Consider the following 19,288-nt stretch of genomic DNA (forward strand, 5'->3'; position numbering starts at 1 on the left):
CACTTCCAGGGGAAAGAGAAGGGTAATTGTTGGCATGGTTGCCAAAAAAAGGGAATCTTTATGCATATGTTCTGGGAGTGTGCAGAAATTCAGACATTCTGGAATGAAGTACAGAACGAAATTAACAAAATGTTAAATATTAACTGGATAATTACAAAAGAAATAGCAATTTTAATTAAACAAAGAAAATTAGGAGAATTCAAGGAAATAAAATCTGCAGCATTGGAAAGTGCTCAAGCAGTAGTGGTATTGGGTTGGAAAGACTCCACAAAATGGACAATACAGAATTGGTACTGGTACATGGTGGACCACATACATTTTAAAATTATGGAAATAAGATTAAACAATTTTGATGAAAACAAACTGGAGAAGCTGATGGTGCGATGGAATAAGGTGAAAGATTATATGTTGAGTAGAATCTGTGATGTAAATGTGAAAAATAAACTGCAATCACTCTTTTAGTAATATCTAATGCAAGATAGAGCCAAGGAAATACAGATAAACAAAATCAAAAACCTTTGAATCCCCTTGTATGGGTGGTGGTGGTGAAGGGGGGTGTCTTGTTTGTTAGGTGATGGGCACACGCACTGTGCACTGTTATATGTTTGTTCTATGTAATCATTTTATAAAAATCAATAAAATTTATTTTTAAAAAATTAATACAATAATTAATTATTTGAATTAATTAAAAATAGGAAAAAAAGATGAGAGGGAAAAAGGAAAAAAAAAAGTTCAGTCTTTTAAAATCCTAGACTCCTAAAAAGGGGGATCAGGTGGGGAAGGGAAGAAAACAAAGCTTCTAGCACATAATTAGTTAATAATAAAGAAAGGAAAAGAATATAATTGTGATAAAAATTGATTAAGAGAGATAAAGAGGAAGAAAAAAAGGGAAAAGGGGAAAAAGGGAAGGAGAAAAAAGAAAAAAGCTTATTTAAAAAATTATTTAAAACAAATGTGAAAAATTCCTTAAAAAATTATTTCTAATATTTAAAAATATGAAAGAATATATATTTAAAAAGTAGTAAAAATAAGATAATAATAATCACACCATTAATTAAAAAGGAGAGGGAAAAAAAGGGAAAAAATATCAAAATCTAAAAGAAGAGTCCAAAAAATCTGTTAAGTCCAAATATACCAAATATGGGTTATGCTTTAATAAAAATATCCAAAAAGTGTTCCAAAGCAAATGTCTAATATTAGAATGATTATAAAAATAAAATCTTTATCGTCTTATTGTGTAAAAAGAAAAAAAAATGAGAAAAGGAAAAAAAGAAGAAGAAAAGTATCCTTACGCTTCCAATTTCATGTTGAGAAAAATAGTCCCACTAAGTCCAAAAAGAAAAGGAGAAAAAAATGGGAAAAAAATAAAAGAAAAATAGAGTAATTTCAATTCAATCCATATGTTCGTGTATTCAACTCATTTAAATATTTCTACTTCATCTAATCAAATAATTGTCAAATCAGTCTTTAATTATCAGGGAAAAATGTAGTTTTTAAAAAAATTAATAACAATAACAATAAGAAAAAAGGAATAAAAACACCACACTATAATCTTAAAATTGAAAAAAAAAGTTATACTATTAGCTTTAACAAAGACAAGTAGTTCCGGCTGTTCTTCTTTTCCCCGTATGGATATCACTTACAGGGTTTTTTTTCTTTGTTTATGTTCACCTTCAAGATCTTCTTTTCAGAAACTTTCTCCGATACCAAAAGATTTCTGTGTGGTGCTGTCAATCTCCTTTATCTGCCGATCTGCTTCCTTGTAGACTTCTTATTCTGTTTTTTAAACTTCTGCTATTGGCGATCGTTATGGCTGCGCCCAGACAGCCGTCCGGTCACAGCTCTCCATTCCTGCAGCTGCGGGGCTGTCCCTAACCCCTGGGGTCGTGCCGATCCGTCCCAGGAGGTCCAGGAGACCCCCGGTCCTGGGCCGACCCCTACGGGTGTCGGCACAACGCAAAACGGCATCCTGCAGGGTGAAAAGGAAGGCTACAGAGGCGGAGCTAGGCTTCCGCACCTCCGGCACGATCAAGCTCCATCCGAAAGTCTTCCTAACACTGGAAGCTTTTAAGAAGATGGTGATGGATAACTATTTGTCTCAATGGATATCCACCATCTTAGGTAGGGTTTCCTGCTAAACAGGTTGTTGGACTAGATGACCTACAAGGTCCCTTCCAACTGTAATAATAATCTAATGCAATCTGAATCTCCAAAGCCCCTTCCAATTCTATTATTCTATTGTAAATCACACATATATTTTCCCTGTAATGCTCCCAGTGTTTTCTTTACCACAGACCCATATTCATGAAATACCAAGAGTTCCTAGCGTTAGAGTTTGCAGTCACAGAGATCAACAAAGATTTGGTTCTCCTCCCCAACCTCACACTTGGCTTCCACATTTGTGACAATGTTCGGATGGAGATGATCATTTCATTAATCAGCCTCTCCTTGGTCTCCACCTGGGGCCAAATGATTCCAGGTTATAAATGTGACAGACAGGACCTTCTGCTCTCTATCATTGGAGTGACCACCCCAAATCCTCAAGGCAGATGGCTTCCATCTTCAGCATCTACAAGGTCCCACAGGTAAGGGGGAATACATTGGATATAGTATGGTGTGGACAAAGAACAGAAACAAATGTGGTAGTCAAGGGTGAAAATGATGTTGTTGAAGGGGATATGTTATAGTTGAATTCATTTTTAGATTTTATGTGTCAAGATATATATCCCCAACAGACCAATAATGAAATAATTCTGAAATCCTATACTTGCCAAGAAGAATTTTCATAAAAGTTTAGCCAGGAATTCATTCAATTTATTGCCTATATCAAGTTAATTATTTCTTTTCTTTTGACATATCAAAACCAGACAAAATATGTCACAAGCAGCTTTTCCTAGGAAGAGAAGATGCTTAAGCTTGTTAATTGAAGTAAGTCTGCCTGATTGTTAAGTTTAAAAAAAACGCAGGTGAAATGAGCACAATACTTTACTTTGTCTTTGAAAGAGGAATCTCCCTTTCTCCAGCTCGGTGTTGGCTTTGAGTTCCCTCAGGAATACAGACCAGTTTATCCTTCCTTCTTCCGGATTAATCCCAGTGACATTTCAGAGTATGTGGGTTTAGTTCAGTTGCTCCTGCATTTCCAGTGGAACTGGGTTGGGCTTGGGACCTCTGAAGATGACAGTGCAGAACATTTCATTTCAACCTTGATGCCAATATTGAAGGAGAAGGACATCTGCCTGGCCTTTACTGAAAGTTTGAACACTAAGGACATACAGGTTGCAATACGGAAATTCATTTTCAAAATTGTATTGAAAGCTGAAGTCATTATTATGTTTGGAGATTCAACTGATACTGTAAAATTTTTGTCATTTCTGAAAGCTTCTGTAATGCATGGATTGGTACGACTTCAAAATGTTTGGATCCTAACTTCTCACTGGAAATTTACTATGCAGGGAGACACTTCTGAAAATGTAAAACCTTTGCATGGGGCTTTGCAGTTTAGGGAAAACACTGGGGATGTTTCAGAATTCAGCCACTTCCTCCTGTCTTTATACCATTTGATCAAAGAAGGGGACACCATTCTCCTGGATTTGTGGGAAAAACTCTTTGGCTGCCTTATCTCCAAACCAGGCAAGGTCCTTCCAAATGGGAGACAACACTGTACAGGAAAGGAGAATTTATGGGATGTTCCAGATTTTCTTTTTGAAATGAGCATGACAGATGAAAGTTACAGTATCTATAATGCCATTTATGCAGTGGCACATGCATTGCATGCAATTTACAACTCAAGAGCACAACCAGCTATGCTGAAGCTTGGAAAAAGGATCTCAAATGTGGAGCCATGGCAGGTAACCTCTGCGACATTTTATCCAGTCCACCGATCAATAGAGAAGAAGCTTCTCATATGCAGTTCCTGAAATCATATCAAGGGATATCATATCATGGCATCTCTGAACAGACTAAACCAGCAATTACTTAAAAAAACAATAATATTCATTAAAGGTTTTGTTGAAAGAGGGGACAAAAGAAGAATAACCTATATGTATTGGACAAAATAAATAAAATAAAAAAATAAAATAAAATAAAATATAGTACATGGTCCTGAAACATATTCAAAGCTCCTTGAGTATCATGAGTTGAGCAAGGAGGAGGTGTCATTTCAGATCAATATGATAATCTGGTTGCATTTTATTGTTGTAAGACACCCAGTGTCCTTCGGGTGTGGGCAGCATACAAATGCAAATAAACAAACAGATAAATAAATAAATAAATAAATAAATAAATAAATAAATAAATAAATAAATAAATGAATAAACGAACGAACGAACGAACAAACAAACAAACAAACAAACTGACAGGCAGATGGACAGGCAGAAAGACAGGCAAACAAAAACAGACAAAGAAATAAACAAACAAACAAACAAACAAACAAACAAACATGAAAGATGATTCAACATGAGAGTTGAAATTCTAAAGGGTATATCTTCAGAATCTTCTCCGATTACCTTCGCATGTAACCTGAACATGTAAAAAGATGTTCAGCTCAATTCCTTTTAATCTTCTTTTATGTTTTTATGAATTAGCATCATGTGTGACTCCAACTTATATGTTTACTTCTGTGTTTCTTGTAATGTGCTTATCAGAATTGAATAGAATAGGAAATAGAAAAGAATAGGAAATAGAATAGAATAGGAAATAGAATAGAACAGAATAGGAAATAGAATAGAATAGGAAATAGAATAGAATAGAATAGAATAGAATAGAATACTTTATTGGTCTCTGTTGGACACAAAAGGATTTTGTCTTCGGTGCATATGCTCTCAGTATACATAAAAGAAAAGATACCTTTGTCAAGAATCATGAGGTACAACACTTAAAGATTGTCATAGGAGTCAAAAAAGCAATCAGGAAACAATATTAATAAAGGTCTTAAGAATAAAAGCAACAAATTTTGATCATAAAGTCATAAGTAGGAGGAGATAGGTGATAGGAATGATGAGAAAAAAAATAATAGTAATAGAAGTGCAGACAGTAAATAGTTTGACAGTGTTGAGGGTATTACTTATTTAGCAGAGTGATGGTGTTCGGGAAAAAACTGTTCTTGTGTCTAGTTGTCTTGGTGTGTGATGCTCATTTTGAGGGTAGGAGTTGAAACAGTTCATGTCCATGATGCGAGGGGTCAGTAAATATTTTAACAACCCTCCTTTTGACTCATGCAATATACAGGTCCTCAATGGAAGACAGATTGGCAGCAATTGTTTTTTCTGCAGTTCTGATTCTCCTCTGAAGTCTGTGTTGGTCTTGTTGGGTTGCAGAACCAAACCAGACAGTTATAGAGGTGCAGATGACAGACTTAATGGTTTCTCTGTAGAACTGGATCAGCAGCTCCTTGGGCAGTTTGAGCTTCCTGAGTTGGCATAGAAAAGAACATTCTTTATTGTGCTTTTTTGATGATGTTTTTGATGTTAAATGACCATTTTGTTTGTTTGTTTGTTTGTTTGTTTGCTTGCTTGCTTGCTTGCTTGCTTGCTTGCTTGTTTATTTATTTATTTATTTATTTATTTATTTATTTATTTATTTGTTGGATTTGTATGCTGCCCCTCTCCAGAGACTCGGGGCGGCTAACAGCAACAATAAAACAGTGCACAATAGTAATTTGGTATTGATGATTAAAAATCTAATAATATAAAAACCAAACATACATACATACATACCATGCATAGAATTGTAAAAGCCTAGAGGGAAAGAAGATCTCAATTCCCCCATGCCTGGCGGCAGAGGTGGGTTTTAAGTGGTTTACGAAAGGCAAAGAGGGTGGGGGCAGTTCTAATCTCTGGGGGGAGTTGGTTCCAGAGGGCTGGGGCCACCACAGAGAAGGCTCTTCCCCTGTGTCCTGCCAGGCGACATTGCTTAGTTGACGGAACCCAGAGAAGATCCACTCTGTGTGACCTAACTGGTCGCTGGGATTCGTGCAGCAGAAGGCAGTCCCTGAGGTAATCTGGTCCAGTGCCATGAAGGGCTTTATAGGTCATAACCAACACTTTGAATTGTGACCGGAAACTGATCGGCAACCAATGCAGACTGCGGAGTGTTGGTGTAACATGGGCATATTTGGGAAAGCCCATGATTGCTCTCGCAGCTACATTCTGCACGATCTGAAGTTTCCGAACTCTCCCACAAGGGAGAGACCTAGAGGTCGACCTCTGATCCACTACTAACACCGACTGCGACCGACCAGAGAGGTATGAGGAGAACCACTGAAGAACAGTGCCTCCCACTCCCAACCCCTCTAGTTGGTGCAGAAGGATACCATGGTCGATGGTATTGAAAGCCGCTGAGAGGTCAAGAAGCACCAGGACAGAGGACAAGCCCCTGTCCTGGGCCTGCCAGAGATCATCCATCAACGCGACCAAAGCAGTTTCCGTGCTGTAGCCGGGCCTGAATCCAGACTGCTGAGGACCTAGATAATCGGCTTCTTCCAAGGACCTCTGGAGCTGAAGTGCCACCACTTTCTCAACAACCTTCCCCATAAAGGGAAGGTTGGAGACTGGACGGTAGTTATTGAGTATGGCTGGGTCCAGGGAAGGCTTCTTGAGGAGGGGGCGCACAAGTGCCTCTTTATAAGGAGCCGGAAAGGACCCACTCCCCAAGGAGGCGTTGACAATCTCCCGGACCCAGCTCCGCGTCACCTCTTGACTGGCCGAAACCAACCAAGAGGGACATGGATCCAGTAGACAGGTGGCGTAACACACAGCTCCAATGGCCTTGTCCACTTCCTTAAGTGTCACCAAGTTTATGTCTTAAGATATGATAGAACCTAGAAATTGGAAGGTCTCTACTGTTGATACTGTTTTTTCTAGTATTGTAAGAGGTGGTAGGATGGGAGGGTTTCTCCTAAAGTCTACCACCATTTCTACATTTTTCAGGTGTTCTATTCCAGATTGTTCTGGTCACAGCACAAGGTGCAAATGGTCTATAGTCATTCAGTTCCTTGATGGAATCTTATTTAGCAATGGGATGATAGTAGAGCATTTGAAATAGGAAGGAACATAGTACATCACTAGTTAATAAGGGAATTGGACAGGACCTTGGAAGTCTTCTAGTCCAAACCCCTACTCAAGCAGAAAACTTTATACCATTTCAGATGAAAGTTTTCCAACTTCTACTTAAAAATCTCCAGTGATGGAGCACTCATAATGTCGGGGGGCAAGTTATTCATTTAAAATTATCATTAAAAAAAAAAAACTGGCAACGGGGAAGCCAAAATAAAAATACCCAGTGATAAATGGAATATTTTGTTTTGTTGACAATTGAGTCAATGTTTACTATTTCTCCTGGTTCCTTGTATCTCAACCAACTGTAGCTTTTCAGTGTAGCTGTACACTTGTGAAAAAAATTTATAAAACTCTATTCTATTCTATTATATTTGACACTATTCTACCCTACCCTACCCTACTGTACTCTACTCTATTCTACTCTACTCTACTCTGTTTCTGCCATTCAGCTAATTGCTCCAATTTATGAAGATCTTTTTTCTTTCAGATTCTTGCCAATTTGAGAAATGTCCACTTCAACAACAGTGCTGGAGATGAAATCTCCTTCTCACAAATTGGAATGAGAACTGCTCGTTATGATATCATCAACTGGGTTGTCCATCCCAATAAATCTTTAGTCCCTGTGAAAGTTGGGTAAAAGGATCCCAGGGCTGCCCCAGGCCAGGATTTCACCATTAACACTGATGGGATCATCTGGGTCTTAAAGGTGAGCTGTAAGGAAATGTTGTAAATTCAGGAAAACAATCACTCTCTCCTGGAGATGCTGAACATCCTTCTAAGGTAGAGGTCCTCAAATGTGCCAACTTTAAGATTTATGGACATCAAACACCCAGAATTCTCCAGCCAGCATAGTTAGAACACTTGTTCTAGGGTGAAAACAGGTAAATAGATGCAGAAATTTTGAATTTGAAATTGGGTGAATTACTTGCATTTGAGGTTAACAAATTTGAGATCAAATTTGAGAAACCTTTAGCAATGAGTGGGAATGAGAAGAACCAGGATGTTATTAGATCAGCAGAGATTTGCACGGACCATAGCCATTATTTTGGATCTTCATCATTCTTTGTTCTAGCAAAGTTGTAACTCAATGTAGCAAAACTTCCTTTGTATTCTGAGGTTCAAGAGTCAAATGTTAGTATCCATTGATGAGTCACTAGTGCCACTTGCCTGAATCTCCTAGGAGATTTTCATGGTTCCTGTTAGACCTTCATAAACTATTTGTAATTGATAACATTCTCAACAGAAAAAGAGGAATATGGAAATGAATAAATGTAGGATCTTCATTGCACAAGCCACTTCTATCACTTCTTTTTTTCTCCTTTAGAAGGTGCCCTTTGCCAGGTGTGGCAAGAAGAGGTGCCATGCAGGAGAGAGGAGACAGGTTCCAGAGGGCCAGCCCATTTGCTGCTACGAATGTGCACCTTGTCCAGAAGGAACCATCTCAAATCAAACAGGTAGAGTACTTGTCATGTGCAGATCTTCTTAAAAAGTCAAAGAGCCATTTGGCCCCATTTTCCAGAGAAAACAAAACATTCAGAGTCACAAAACCTGGGTGGGCATGGCTAACTTTACTTCACTCCAACCAATATACATATACAGCTATGCCTACCTAGGTTTTATGGGTCTGATCTCAATTTGAAAAAGTTATCTGTCTATTTCTCTCTCTCCATCTCTTTCTCTCCCTCTCAATTTTCTTTCTCTCTTTCCCTCTTCCTGTCTTTCTCTATTTCTCTCTCTCTCCTTTCCTCCCCACACACCACTCTCTCCCTCCCTCATCTCTCTCTTTCTCCCCCTCTTTGTGTATGCTGAGTAACAATAACCAGCCCTGGTTTCTCTTCGGGTGACTCTCCATCCCCTCTTCCTGGCTGGTTGTGGCATGTCCAGGGAGACCCTCCACAAGGTGCAAAGGCAATCACAGAGGGTGACTGGCTGCTCATATAAGGAGAGGTTTTAGACATGGCTTCTCTCCTGCCCTAAGGATCCAGCCATTACCTTGCCATGTCCCATTCCTTCCCATCCCTTCCAGGCTTAGCAGGGAGGGTGTGACCACTAGAAAGTGAATACTGCCTTATGCAGAAATGTGACATGAAGGCAGCTACGTTGTCTTGCTATGCCCCTCCACCTGGCATGAGAGGAGAAGGAGGGGGAGGAGGGCTTCCAGAGCAAAGGCATCCTTAGCTGCTCTGGCTCCTTCGGGATTGGGTGGCATAGAAGTTGAATTAAAAAATAAAGCTTTGCTTCCTCCCACTTTTGGCTGGAGCTTATGCCCAACCTGCTGGACTGAAGAGCTGAGGGGTGGTGGGGACAGGATGTGCTGATGATACCCAGTTGTACATCTCCACCCTATGTCCAGTCAGCGAAGCAGTGGAAGTGATGTGCTGGTGCCTGGAGGCTGTTAAGGTCTGGATGGGTGTCAACAGACTCAAACTCAACCCTGATAAGACTGGCTGTGGGTTTTGCCTCCCAAGGACAATTCCATATGTCTGTTCGTTACCCTGAGGGGGGGATTATTGACCCCCTCAGAGAGGGTCCACAACTTGGTTGGCCTCCTCAATCCACAGCTCACATTAGACAATCATCTTGATTGCATCAGCGGAATCCCGCCTGGCCACTCTGTGACCCGCTCCCTTCTTAACCAGGGCAGAATTGGGGAGCCCTTACAGAGTAGTGCCGAGGATTTTAACATGTTTTTTGCTGATAAAATCGCTTTGATCTGGGTGGACCTCGACTCCAATTTGATAACAGAGTTGACTGACTCTTTGTCAGGTGACTGGGGCCTGTACTTTTCCACCTGTCTGGGAAGAGTTTGATCTGGTGGCACCTGATGAAGTGGACAAGGCCATTGGAGCTGTGAGTTCCGCCACCTGCTTACTGGACATGGAGCTGGGTCCAGGAGATTGTCAACGCTTCTCTGGGGAGGTGGTCCTTTCTGGGTCCCTACAAGGAGGCACTTGTGTGCCCCCTCCTCAAGAAGCCTTCTCTGGACCCAGCCATTTTTAACAACTATCGGCCAGTCTCCAACCTTCCATTTATTTATTTATTTATTTATTTATTTGTTTGTTTGTTTGTTTGTTTGTTTGTTTGTTTGTTTATTTATTTATTTATTTATCTATCTATCTATCTATCTATCTATCTATCTATCTATCTATCTATTTATTTATTTATTTATTTATTTATTTATTTATTATTTAGATTTGTATGCCGCCCCTCTCTGCAGACTCGGGGCGGCTCACAACAGAATACAACAATTCATGACAAATCTAAATTGTAATTTAAAATATTAAAAAAAAACCCATTTACTAAGCAAACATACATATAAACATACCATGCATAAATTGTATATGCCCGGGGGAGATGTCTCTATTCCCCCATGCCTGATGACAAAGGTGGGTTTTAAGGAGCTTATGAAAGGCAAGGAGAGTAGGGGCAGTTCTAATCTCTGCGGGGAGTTGGTTCCAGAGAGTCAGGGCTGCCACAGAGAAGGCTCTTCCCCTGGGGCCCGCCAACCGACATTGTTTGGTTGACGGGACCCGGAGAAGGCCCACTCTGTGGGACCTAATCGGTCGCTGGGATTCGTGCAGCAGAAGGCGGTCTTGGAGATGGGGAAGGTTGTTGAGAAGGTGGTGGCGCTCCAACTCCAACAGTCCTTGGAAGAAGCCGATTATCTAGGCCCTCAACAGTCAGGATTCAGGCCCGTCTATAGCATGGAAACTGCTTTGGTCACGTTGATGGATGATCTCTGGCGGGCCCAGGACAGGGGTTTATCCTCTGTCCTGGTACTTCTTGACCTCTCAGCAGCTTTCGATAAGATCGACCATGGTATCCTTATGCGCCAGCTGGAGGGGTTGGGAGTGGGAGACACTGTTCTTCAGTGATTCTCCTCCTACCTCTCCAGTCAGTCGCAGTCAGTGTTAGTAGCGGGTCAGAGGTCGACTTCAAGGTTACTCCCTTGTGGGGTGCTTTAGGGGCCGGTCCTCTCCCCCCTGCTATTCAATATCTACATGCAACCACTGGGTGAGATCACCCACAGGCATGGGGTGAGGTATCATCAGTACGCAGATGATACCCAGTGGTACATCTCCACCCCATGTCCAGTCAACGAAGCAGTGGAAGTAATGTGCTGGTGCCTGGACGCTGTTGGTGTCTGGATGGGTGTCAACAGACTCAAACTCAACCCGGATAAGACGGAGTGGCTGTGGGTTCTGCCTCCCAAGGACAATTCCATCTGTCCTTCCATAATCTGGGGGGGGGGATTATTGACCCCTTAGAGAGGGTCCGCAGCTTGGGCGTCCTCCTCGATCCACAGCTCACATTAGAGAACCAGCACGATCTGAAGTTTCAGAACACTTTTCAAAGGTAGCCTCATGTAGAGAGCGTTGCAGTAATCGAACCTCGAGGTAATGAGGGCATGAGTGACTGTGAGCAATCCAGTCACTCATCCAGTTTCAGAGAATCAACCATGACCACATCTCCATTTACACTGTTGCCCTTATATTATCAGGTCAGGTGAGGGAGGAGAGGGAGAGGCCAGCCAATGATGGGACAGGGAGCAACAGTAGGTGGCCCAAAGAGCAGCTTGTGGCTCTAAAGTTACGGGTTGATGACTCCTGGTCTAGGAAATCATTGAGTAAATAATTAATTTTGTCATTTTTGTTGGGAATGCACAATATCAGATTATTTATGCTGTATAAACTGTCAGTTTATGGATCTGTGCTGTCCTGCCCCAACAAACCATTTCTCTGCACCTCAATAAATTAAGTCTTCAGAGACTTAAAAACGGCATGCAAATATGTGACGGTCTTGCTATATTCGGGTTTCTTCCCGTGTAGGATTTGGAAATTTCTGGCGACGTTTCGATGAGGTCCCACTCATCATCTTCAGGCTGGTGTTTCTGTCCTTGTTCTAAGGCGAATATATATATCTGTCCTGTCAGCATTTTCCATCTTCCTAACCCTAACCCTGTCGAGCATGAAGAAATCAGGAAATTCAGGCAGTTCAAATGAGTATACAGGACTATCTTAATATTAGGTTCCATTCAAGAATCTGAAGTACTAATGATCGAAGTGAATTGGCAGTGGATAAAAGTCAATAGAATTTGTATATTTCTTGTATTTAGTTTGTGGGTTGTGCAGAGCAAAAAGGGGACAGTCATGTCAATCCTTGGAAAGGGATAATGATCAGGACAGATGACGCTGAAATACAAAAAATCTTAATTTCAGATGCAGCCCAGTGTGACCCCTGCCCAGAAGACAAGTATCCCAACAAGGAGAAGGACCAATGCATTGCCAAGAAGATCCACTTCCTCAGCTATCAAGAGACCCTGGGTTACACTTTGGTTTCTCTAGCTCTTTTCCTTTCTCTGATCACATCTGCAGTACTGGTGGTTTTCCGTAAACATCATGAAACACCAATAGTCAAGGCCAACAACCGAGATCTCACCTATATCCTCCTGGTCTCCCTCCTGCTCTGCTTCCTCTGCTCCTTTCTCTTCATTGGTCAACCCAGGAAGCTCACTTGTCTCTTCCGACAAACTGCCTTTGCCGTTTTCTTTTCTCTTGCGGTTTCCTCTGTGCTGGCAAAAACAGTCATGGTGGTTCTGGCCTTCATGGCTACCAAACCAGGAAACAGGGCAAGGAAATTCTTAGGAAAACCACTGACCAATTCCATTATCTTAGCCTGTCCCCTGGTCCAAGCAGTGCTATGTGCCATCTGGCTGATAACCTCTCCCCCATTTCCCAACTTGGACTTCCACTCCTTGGAAGGAGAGACCATCTTGGAATGTCAGGAAGGCTCAGTTTCAATGTTTTACACAGTCCTAGCCTACCTGGGTTTTCTGGCCTTTGTGAGTTTCATTATAGTCTTTCTGGCTAGGAAATTGCCTGATAGCTTTAACGAAGCCAAATTCATTACTTTTAGCATGCTGGTCTTTTGCAGTGTTTGGATCACTTTCCTCCCCACCTACCTGAGCACTAAAGGGAAGTTCATGGTGGCCGTAGAGATCTTTCCCATCTTGGCCTCTGGGGCTGGTCTCTTGGTTTGCATATTTTTCCCCAAATGCTACATTATCCTACTGATGCCCCAATTGAATTGCCGAGATAATATAATAGGGCACAAAAATCTCTGATTTATGTCTTAGGTTTCTGTGGGTCTCCTGTTCGATGAGGGGATTGAACTAAATGGCCTCCAAGGTCCCATCCATCTCTATGATTCTGTTTCAGTTTTCTGCTTTGAGTGTCAGAGCTGCACTTTCGTAAGATAGCCAGCCCAAACAGCTAACCTGCCAAACCAGCCAGCCACAGACCAATAGATATGGAGTTGAAGTCTTAAATAAAGCACAGCAGCAGTAGGAAGTCTTGCAAAAATATATTTACTTCTTTTTTTTTTTTTTTTTGAAAATATATTTTATTTATTTACAGATATAATTAAAAACAAGGAAGGGGATTGGGGAAAGGGGGGACAGAACAAAAGGTTGGGGGTGGGAAGGGGAGGGAGAATTCCAAAAAACCCCCAAAACATTTATGATAAGATTATAATACATGTGAGTTGTAATACACAAGTGTCTTAAAGGGAAAGTAATAACTCTTACTTCCTTAATCTTAATGTTCATATATGGAAATAACTCAAATGTCGTATTTCTTAGTATATATAGGCATTAAAGTTCTAGTTGTGAAGAGGAGAAAGAAAGAAAAAAAGAAGAAAAGAGAAAGAGAAAGGAAAAAAAAAGGGAAAGGGAGAGAGTGGAGAATCTGCATTTAATGCAGACGTTTTTATGGACGACTTTTGTTTAGTTGTAGGGTGGGGAGTATATAGGTGATATAGTGGGTATGTATAAAGATTGGTTATTCTAAAAGTGGTTAGTACGTTTATAATGTGTATTGAGTTAGTTAGAAAACAGATAAAAAGAGATTTAATATATTTTCTTGTTGCAAATTTGATTAGTTTTTGGTGCTTCTTTTCTAATTTATTTTAATATTAATTTAAGTGTTGAAGGTACTTTTGGATGTAATAAAGTATGAATTTTACGATAAAAGTTTTTTGTATTTTTTCTGAGAAACCCATTTATGCCAATTTTCCCATGCTTCGTAGTATTCTGAGTCTTTTTTGTTTTGTGCTTCCATTGCTATTTTAGACATTTCAGCACATTCATTAATTTTCGTAATTATTGTAAAGAAAGAGGGTACTTGATCAGATTTCCAAAGAGAGGCATATGATATTCTGGCTGCAGTTATAATTTGTAGTATAAGGTATTTTTGTGTCTTGGTAAGGTTTTGTCTGAATATCCCTAAAAGATAAAGTTCGTGTTTGAGTGGTAATTTGATTGACATGACTTGGTCGATTAGGGATTGAATTGTTGTCCAGTATTTTTGTGCAATTGGGCATGTCCACCATGTGTGGTAATAAGTTCCAGATTTGATCTTGCACTTCCAGCAGGTCAGTGAGAAGTTGGGAAACATTTTGGATATTCTTGCTGGGGGCAAATGCCAACGATAAAACATTTTAATTTGGTTCTCCTTGTAAGACATTGCCGTTGTCATTTTATAATTTGATGTCCATGTTTTCTCCCACTCAATTAGGTTAATCGTATATCCAAAATTCTGAGCCCAAGCTATCGTACAACATTTCACTTGCTCTTCGGGATTTTCTTGGATTAGTAAGTAGTTGTACAATTTTGAGATCATTTTTGTAGAAGGACCGAAAAGAATCGTGTCTATTACATTATTATTTTGAAATCCAAATTGCTTTTTGTGTTGTTCGTACTTTAATTTAATTTGTAAATATGTTAACCAGTCTATATTAATTCCTTGATTGTTCAGTTGTTGTTTAGAAATAAGAGCATCTGATTCGTCGAGTAGTTGTTGGTATCTCAGAATTTTAGAGTACGAGAAAAGATTAGGAAAAGTTAGTATTTCATTGGGGGATATCCATTTTGGTATTGAGGTGTAATAATTTTTTTTTATAGTGAACCAAATTGTTATTAGTGTTTTGCGTAAGTAATGATTTTTGAAGTATTTGGGTATTTTGTGGTAGTCTGCTGTCAAGAAAGTGTGCCACCCAGCAAGATAGAATACAGATAGAATATAGATAGAATACAGTTAGTAGTGTAAATAAGAAGTAAATATAAAAATATATTTACTTCTTATTTACACTACTAACTGTATTCTATCTATACATACATTGCACTAGTATCTCACTAGTATATCACTACAACTATCTCAATTACAGTAACTCACAAGAACCAAACAATCAATACAGCAATACAGCAACAGGAAATTCAGATCAGAGCATGGAGAACAGTGCATACATCACAGAGATCAGAGAGCAGAGAGAACAGATCAGAGAGGACAGAGAGAGCAATACTGGGGCCCATCAGAGATGGTATTTACCGGTTCAACTGGAATAAAGTAGAGAAATGGATAAATAAAATAACGAAGGAGAAGATCAAAAAATTTCCCAAATTTTTCCTATTGGGTACTTCAAATATGAGGTATAAAAAAGAAATCTATTATTTAATAATACATATATTGGTTGCGGCAAGAATAGTATTTGCACAGAAATGAAAAGAAAAGGAAATACCAAAAGATGTAGAAATATTTTTTAAAAAATATAGAATGTGTGGAATTAGACATGATGACAAAACGCTTGAATAATCAAGCTGAAACAGAATTTTATAAGATATGGGATAAAGTATACAAATGGTGGGATTTAAGAAATAGTTTTAAAAATTAAATAAGTACGAATTTACAATTATTTGTACTTATTAATTTGATGGTAAATCGTATGCATATATGAATAGTTTAAAAATAATATAAACATAGGGTAGTTTTGCAATATAATAAACTTAGAGGTGATATATTTTATGTTTTATTTTAGATTAAAACACTCAATATTTGATAGATAAGAAAATTAATTAATATAGAGAATATAGAGTTAAAATTAATAAGAACATAGAGTACGTATGTTATGTTTTTATATCGATCTGAATATAGTTAGGCTTTTTTTCTTTTTTGTACTAGTTATACTTCTAAGATAAGCGGAGCAATGGTAGCTCCTTAAATGTTAAATGTTGTCTGTCTTCTGTTTGTCTTTTGAAAAACCAATAAAACATTTTTTTTAAAAAAAGGAAAGTCCTCTGGAACAGCAGTGCAAAGCACATGTGGCTGCAATAGGAAATTAGGCCTGGTGATGTCCAAGGCTTTCCAGCTCCCCTTGTCAAAGAAGCATCAACCCCTCACTCTCCACTCTTTGCTAGCAGCCACCCTATTTTTTACACTCAGGACACTCTTCAAGGGTAGCCCCATGTAGAGTGCATTGCAGTAATCGAACCTTGAGGTGATAAGCGAATGAGTGACTGTGAGAAGTGACTCCCTGTCAAAATAGGGCCACAACTGGTGCATTACGCATTCCCGTATATATGGAAAATTGGAACTAAATTATATAGGACCCGGACCAAAAAGATTTTTTTAAGGTACTTAAATTTGGTATTTTTGAAAACCTTTTTCACTGGTAAACTAGTTTGGACATTTCTGCACACAATGATATGAAAATTGAACTGAAAAAAATGATGCTTATTGGTTTATTTTGATCAAAAAGCCCCACCCCCATTTTTAAGCATTTTGTTTCAGTTTATATTTTTTTTAGGCTACAAATCTACAAGGGATTTTACCCAAAAAGGTTTGCTATACAAAATTGAACATTCCTGATCATAAGAAAAATATAAATGAACTGAAAAAAATGATGCTTATCAGTTTATTTTCGAATGTAAGACCATAGGGTATACGCCTACTTGAGTATACGCCTCCTTGAGTATAAGCCTATTGGAGTATAAGCATGGGGGCCGCCTTTTATGAGCAAAATAAACCAATAAGCATCAGTTTTTTCAGTTCAATTTTCATTTCATTGTGTGCAGAAATGTTCAAACCAGTTTCCAAGTGAAAAAAGCTTTCAAAAAGACCAAATATAAGTTCCTAAAATGAACAATTTTCAGTCCGGGTCAAATAGACCTGGGAACAGAACTTTAGGATGTGTTTTTGAGCAGAACAGCAGGGTTAAAAATAAAAGCTAGAATCAAATTCTTTTACCTCCATGATAGCAAAAAAAGAGGAGGTTTAGGTCTCCCAGATCTAAAATTATATTATGATGCGGCCAGTCTAACATGGATTAGAGAGTGGATCAATCTCACAAACAAAAGGATCTTGACACTAGAGGGGCATGACCTACAGCAGGGCTGGCATGCGTACCTCTGGAAAGAGGGAAATAAAATACATATGGTATGAAATTAAAAGAAAATATTATATACAAACCCCAGGTGGCTATCTACCATGGAAACAATTTTTATCCAAATTTAATTGACCCCAGTAAAACTTTAAGTTATAAAGACATTTTACATCCAGATGGAGAATTGAAAAAAAGACAAGAACTTGAACAACAAAATTATAAACTGGACTGGTGGATATATTTACAAATTAAATCCAGATATAATAAAGATAGAGAAGTTCCTGGAATTAATATTTCGGCCTGCAACCTAGATAAAATACTCACAGGACAAAAGGATAAATTAATAACTAAAATATACCAATATATGTTAGAAACTGACAAAATAGAAGACACAGTGAAAGAACCTATGATCGCATGGGCCAAGAATGTTCAACACAACATACACTTAACAGACTGGAAGAGATCATGGAATACTAACTGTAAAATCACATTATCGGCAGCCTATAAGGAATTTTTTTATAAACTTCTCTATAGGTGGTACTTCCCCCCTCAAAGACTTGCTAAGATGTATCCCAAACTTAAAAACACCTGTTGGAAATGCAAGAAATACCCGGGAACCTTTTTTCATATGTGGTGGTCCTACTCTAAAATCCAAAGTATATGGAAAACCACACATAAGTGGCTCACAGAAATTCTGGAGGAACAAATTGAATATTCCTCAGAAAGCATGCTTTTACGAATCTGGAGATGACACTAGAAACATAGAAGACTGACCGCAGAAAAAGACCTCATGGTCCATCTAGTCTGCCCTTATATTATTTCCTGTATTTTATCTTACAATGGATATATGTTTATCCCAGGCATGTTTAAATTCAGTTACTGTGGATTTACCAACCACGTCTGCTGGAAGTTTGTTCCAAGGATCTACTACTCTTTCAGTGAAATAATATTTTCTCACGTTGCTTTTGATCTTTCCCCCAACAAACTTCAGATTGTGTCCTCTTGTTCTTGTGTTCACTTTCCTTTTAAAATCACTTCCTTCCTGAACCTTACTTAACCCTTTAACATATTTAAATGTTTCGATCATGTCCCCCCTTTTCCTTCTGTTCTCCAGACTATACAGATTGAGTTCATTAAGTCTTTCCTGATATGTTTTATGTTTAAGACCTTCCACCATTCTTGTAGCCAGTCTTTGGACCCGTTCAATTTTGTCAATATCTTTTTGTAGGTGAGGTCTCCAGAACTGAACACAGTATTCCAAATGTGGTCTCACCAGTGCTCTATATAAGGGGATCACGATCTCCCTCTTCCTGCTTGTTATACCTCTAGCTATGCAGCCAAGCATCCTACTTGCTTTTCCTACCGCCGGACCAAACTGCTCACCCATTTTGAGACTGTCAGAAATCACTACCCCTAAATCCTTCTCTTCTGAAGTTTTTGCTAACACTGAACTGCCAATGCAATACTCAGATTGAGGATTCCTTTTCCCCAAGTGCATTATTTTACATTTGGAAACATTAAAGTGCAGTTTCCATTGCTTTGACCTTTATCTAGTAAAGCTAAATCATTTACCATATTACAGACGCCTCTAGGAATATCAACCCTATTGCACACTTTAGAGTCAACGGCAAATAGGCAAACCTTCCCTACCAAACCTTCCCCTATGTCACTCACAAACATATTAAAAAGAATAGGACCCACTATTCTAGGCAAAGGTTATAACTTAGGAGGCATATAATAACTGCAGTCAGAATTTCAATAGCGCAAATGTGGAAAAAAGAACAAATTCGGTCTGAAAATTTGATTATTGAAAAAATCTATAGTTGCGCTGAAATGGATGAAATGACAAACGCAATTAAAGGAGTAAGAATTAAAGAAACCAAAGAGATATGGCAAAGATGGTATGAATGGATCCACAAAAAACCCTAACTATATCAATACAAAAAAAAGTATAGGTGTACATATAGAAGAAGATATCTAAAAAACTATGGCTCTCGTCAAACTCCATCTTCTTTACC

General features: G+C 38.9%; 1 protein-coding gene across 1 annotated transcript; it reads left to right on the forward strand.

Annotated features, from left to right (window-relative positions):
* Positions 1–2,549: 2,549 nt before the first annotated feature.
* On the forward strand, positions 2,550–13,179 carry LOC139171837 (vomeronasal type-2 receptor 26-like). The gene is made up of 5 exons (XM_070760712.1): positions 2,550–2,585; positions 3,024–3,848; positions 7,543–7,683; positions 8,380–8,509; positions 12,275–13,179. Exons 1-5 carry the CDS (start codon positions 2,550–2,552, stop codon positions 13,177–13,179), a joined length of 2,037 nt encoding a protein of 678 aa, XP_070616813.1.
* The last annotated feature ends 6,109 nt before the right edge of the window (positions 13,180–19,288 follow it).

Source organism: Erythrolamprus reginae, chromosome 1, assembly GCF_031021105.1.
Source record: "Erythrolamprus reginae isolate rEryReg1 chromosome 1, rEryReg1.hap1, whole genome shotgun sequence".
Taxonomy (NCBI): Eukaryota; Metazoa; Chordata; class Lepidosauria; order Squamata; family Dipsadidae; genus Erythrolamprus; species Erythrolamprus reginae.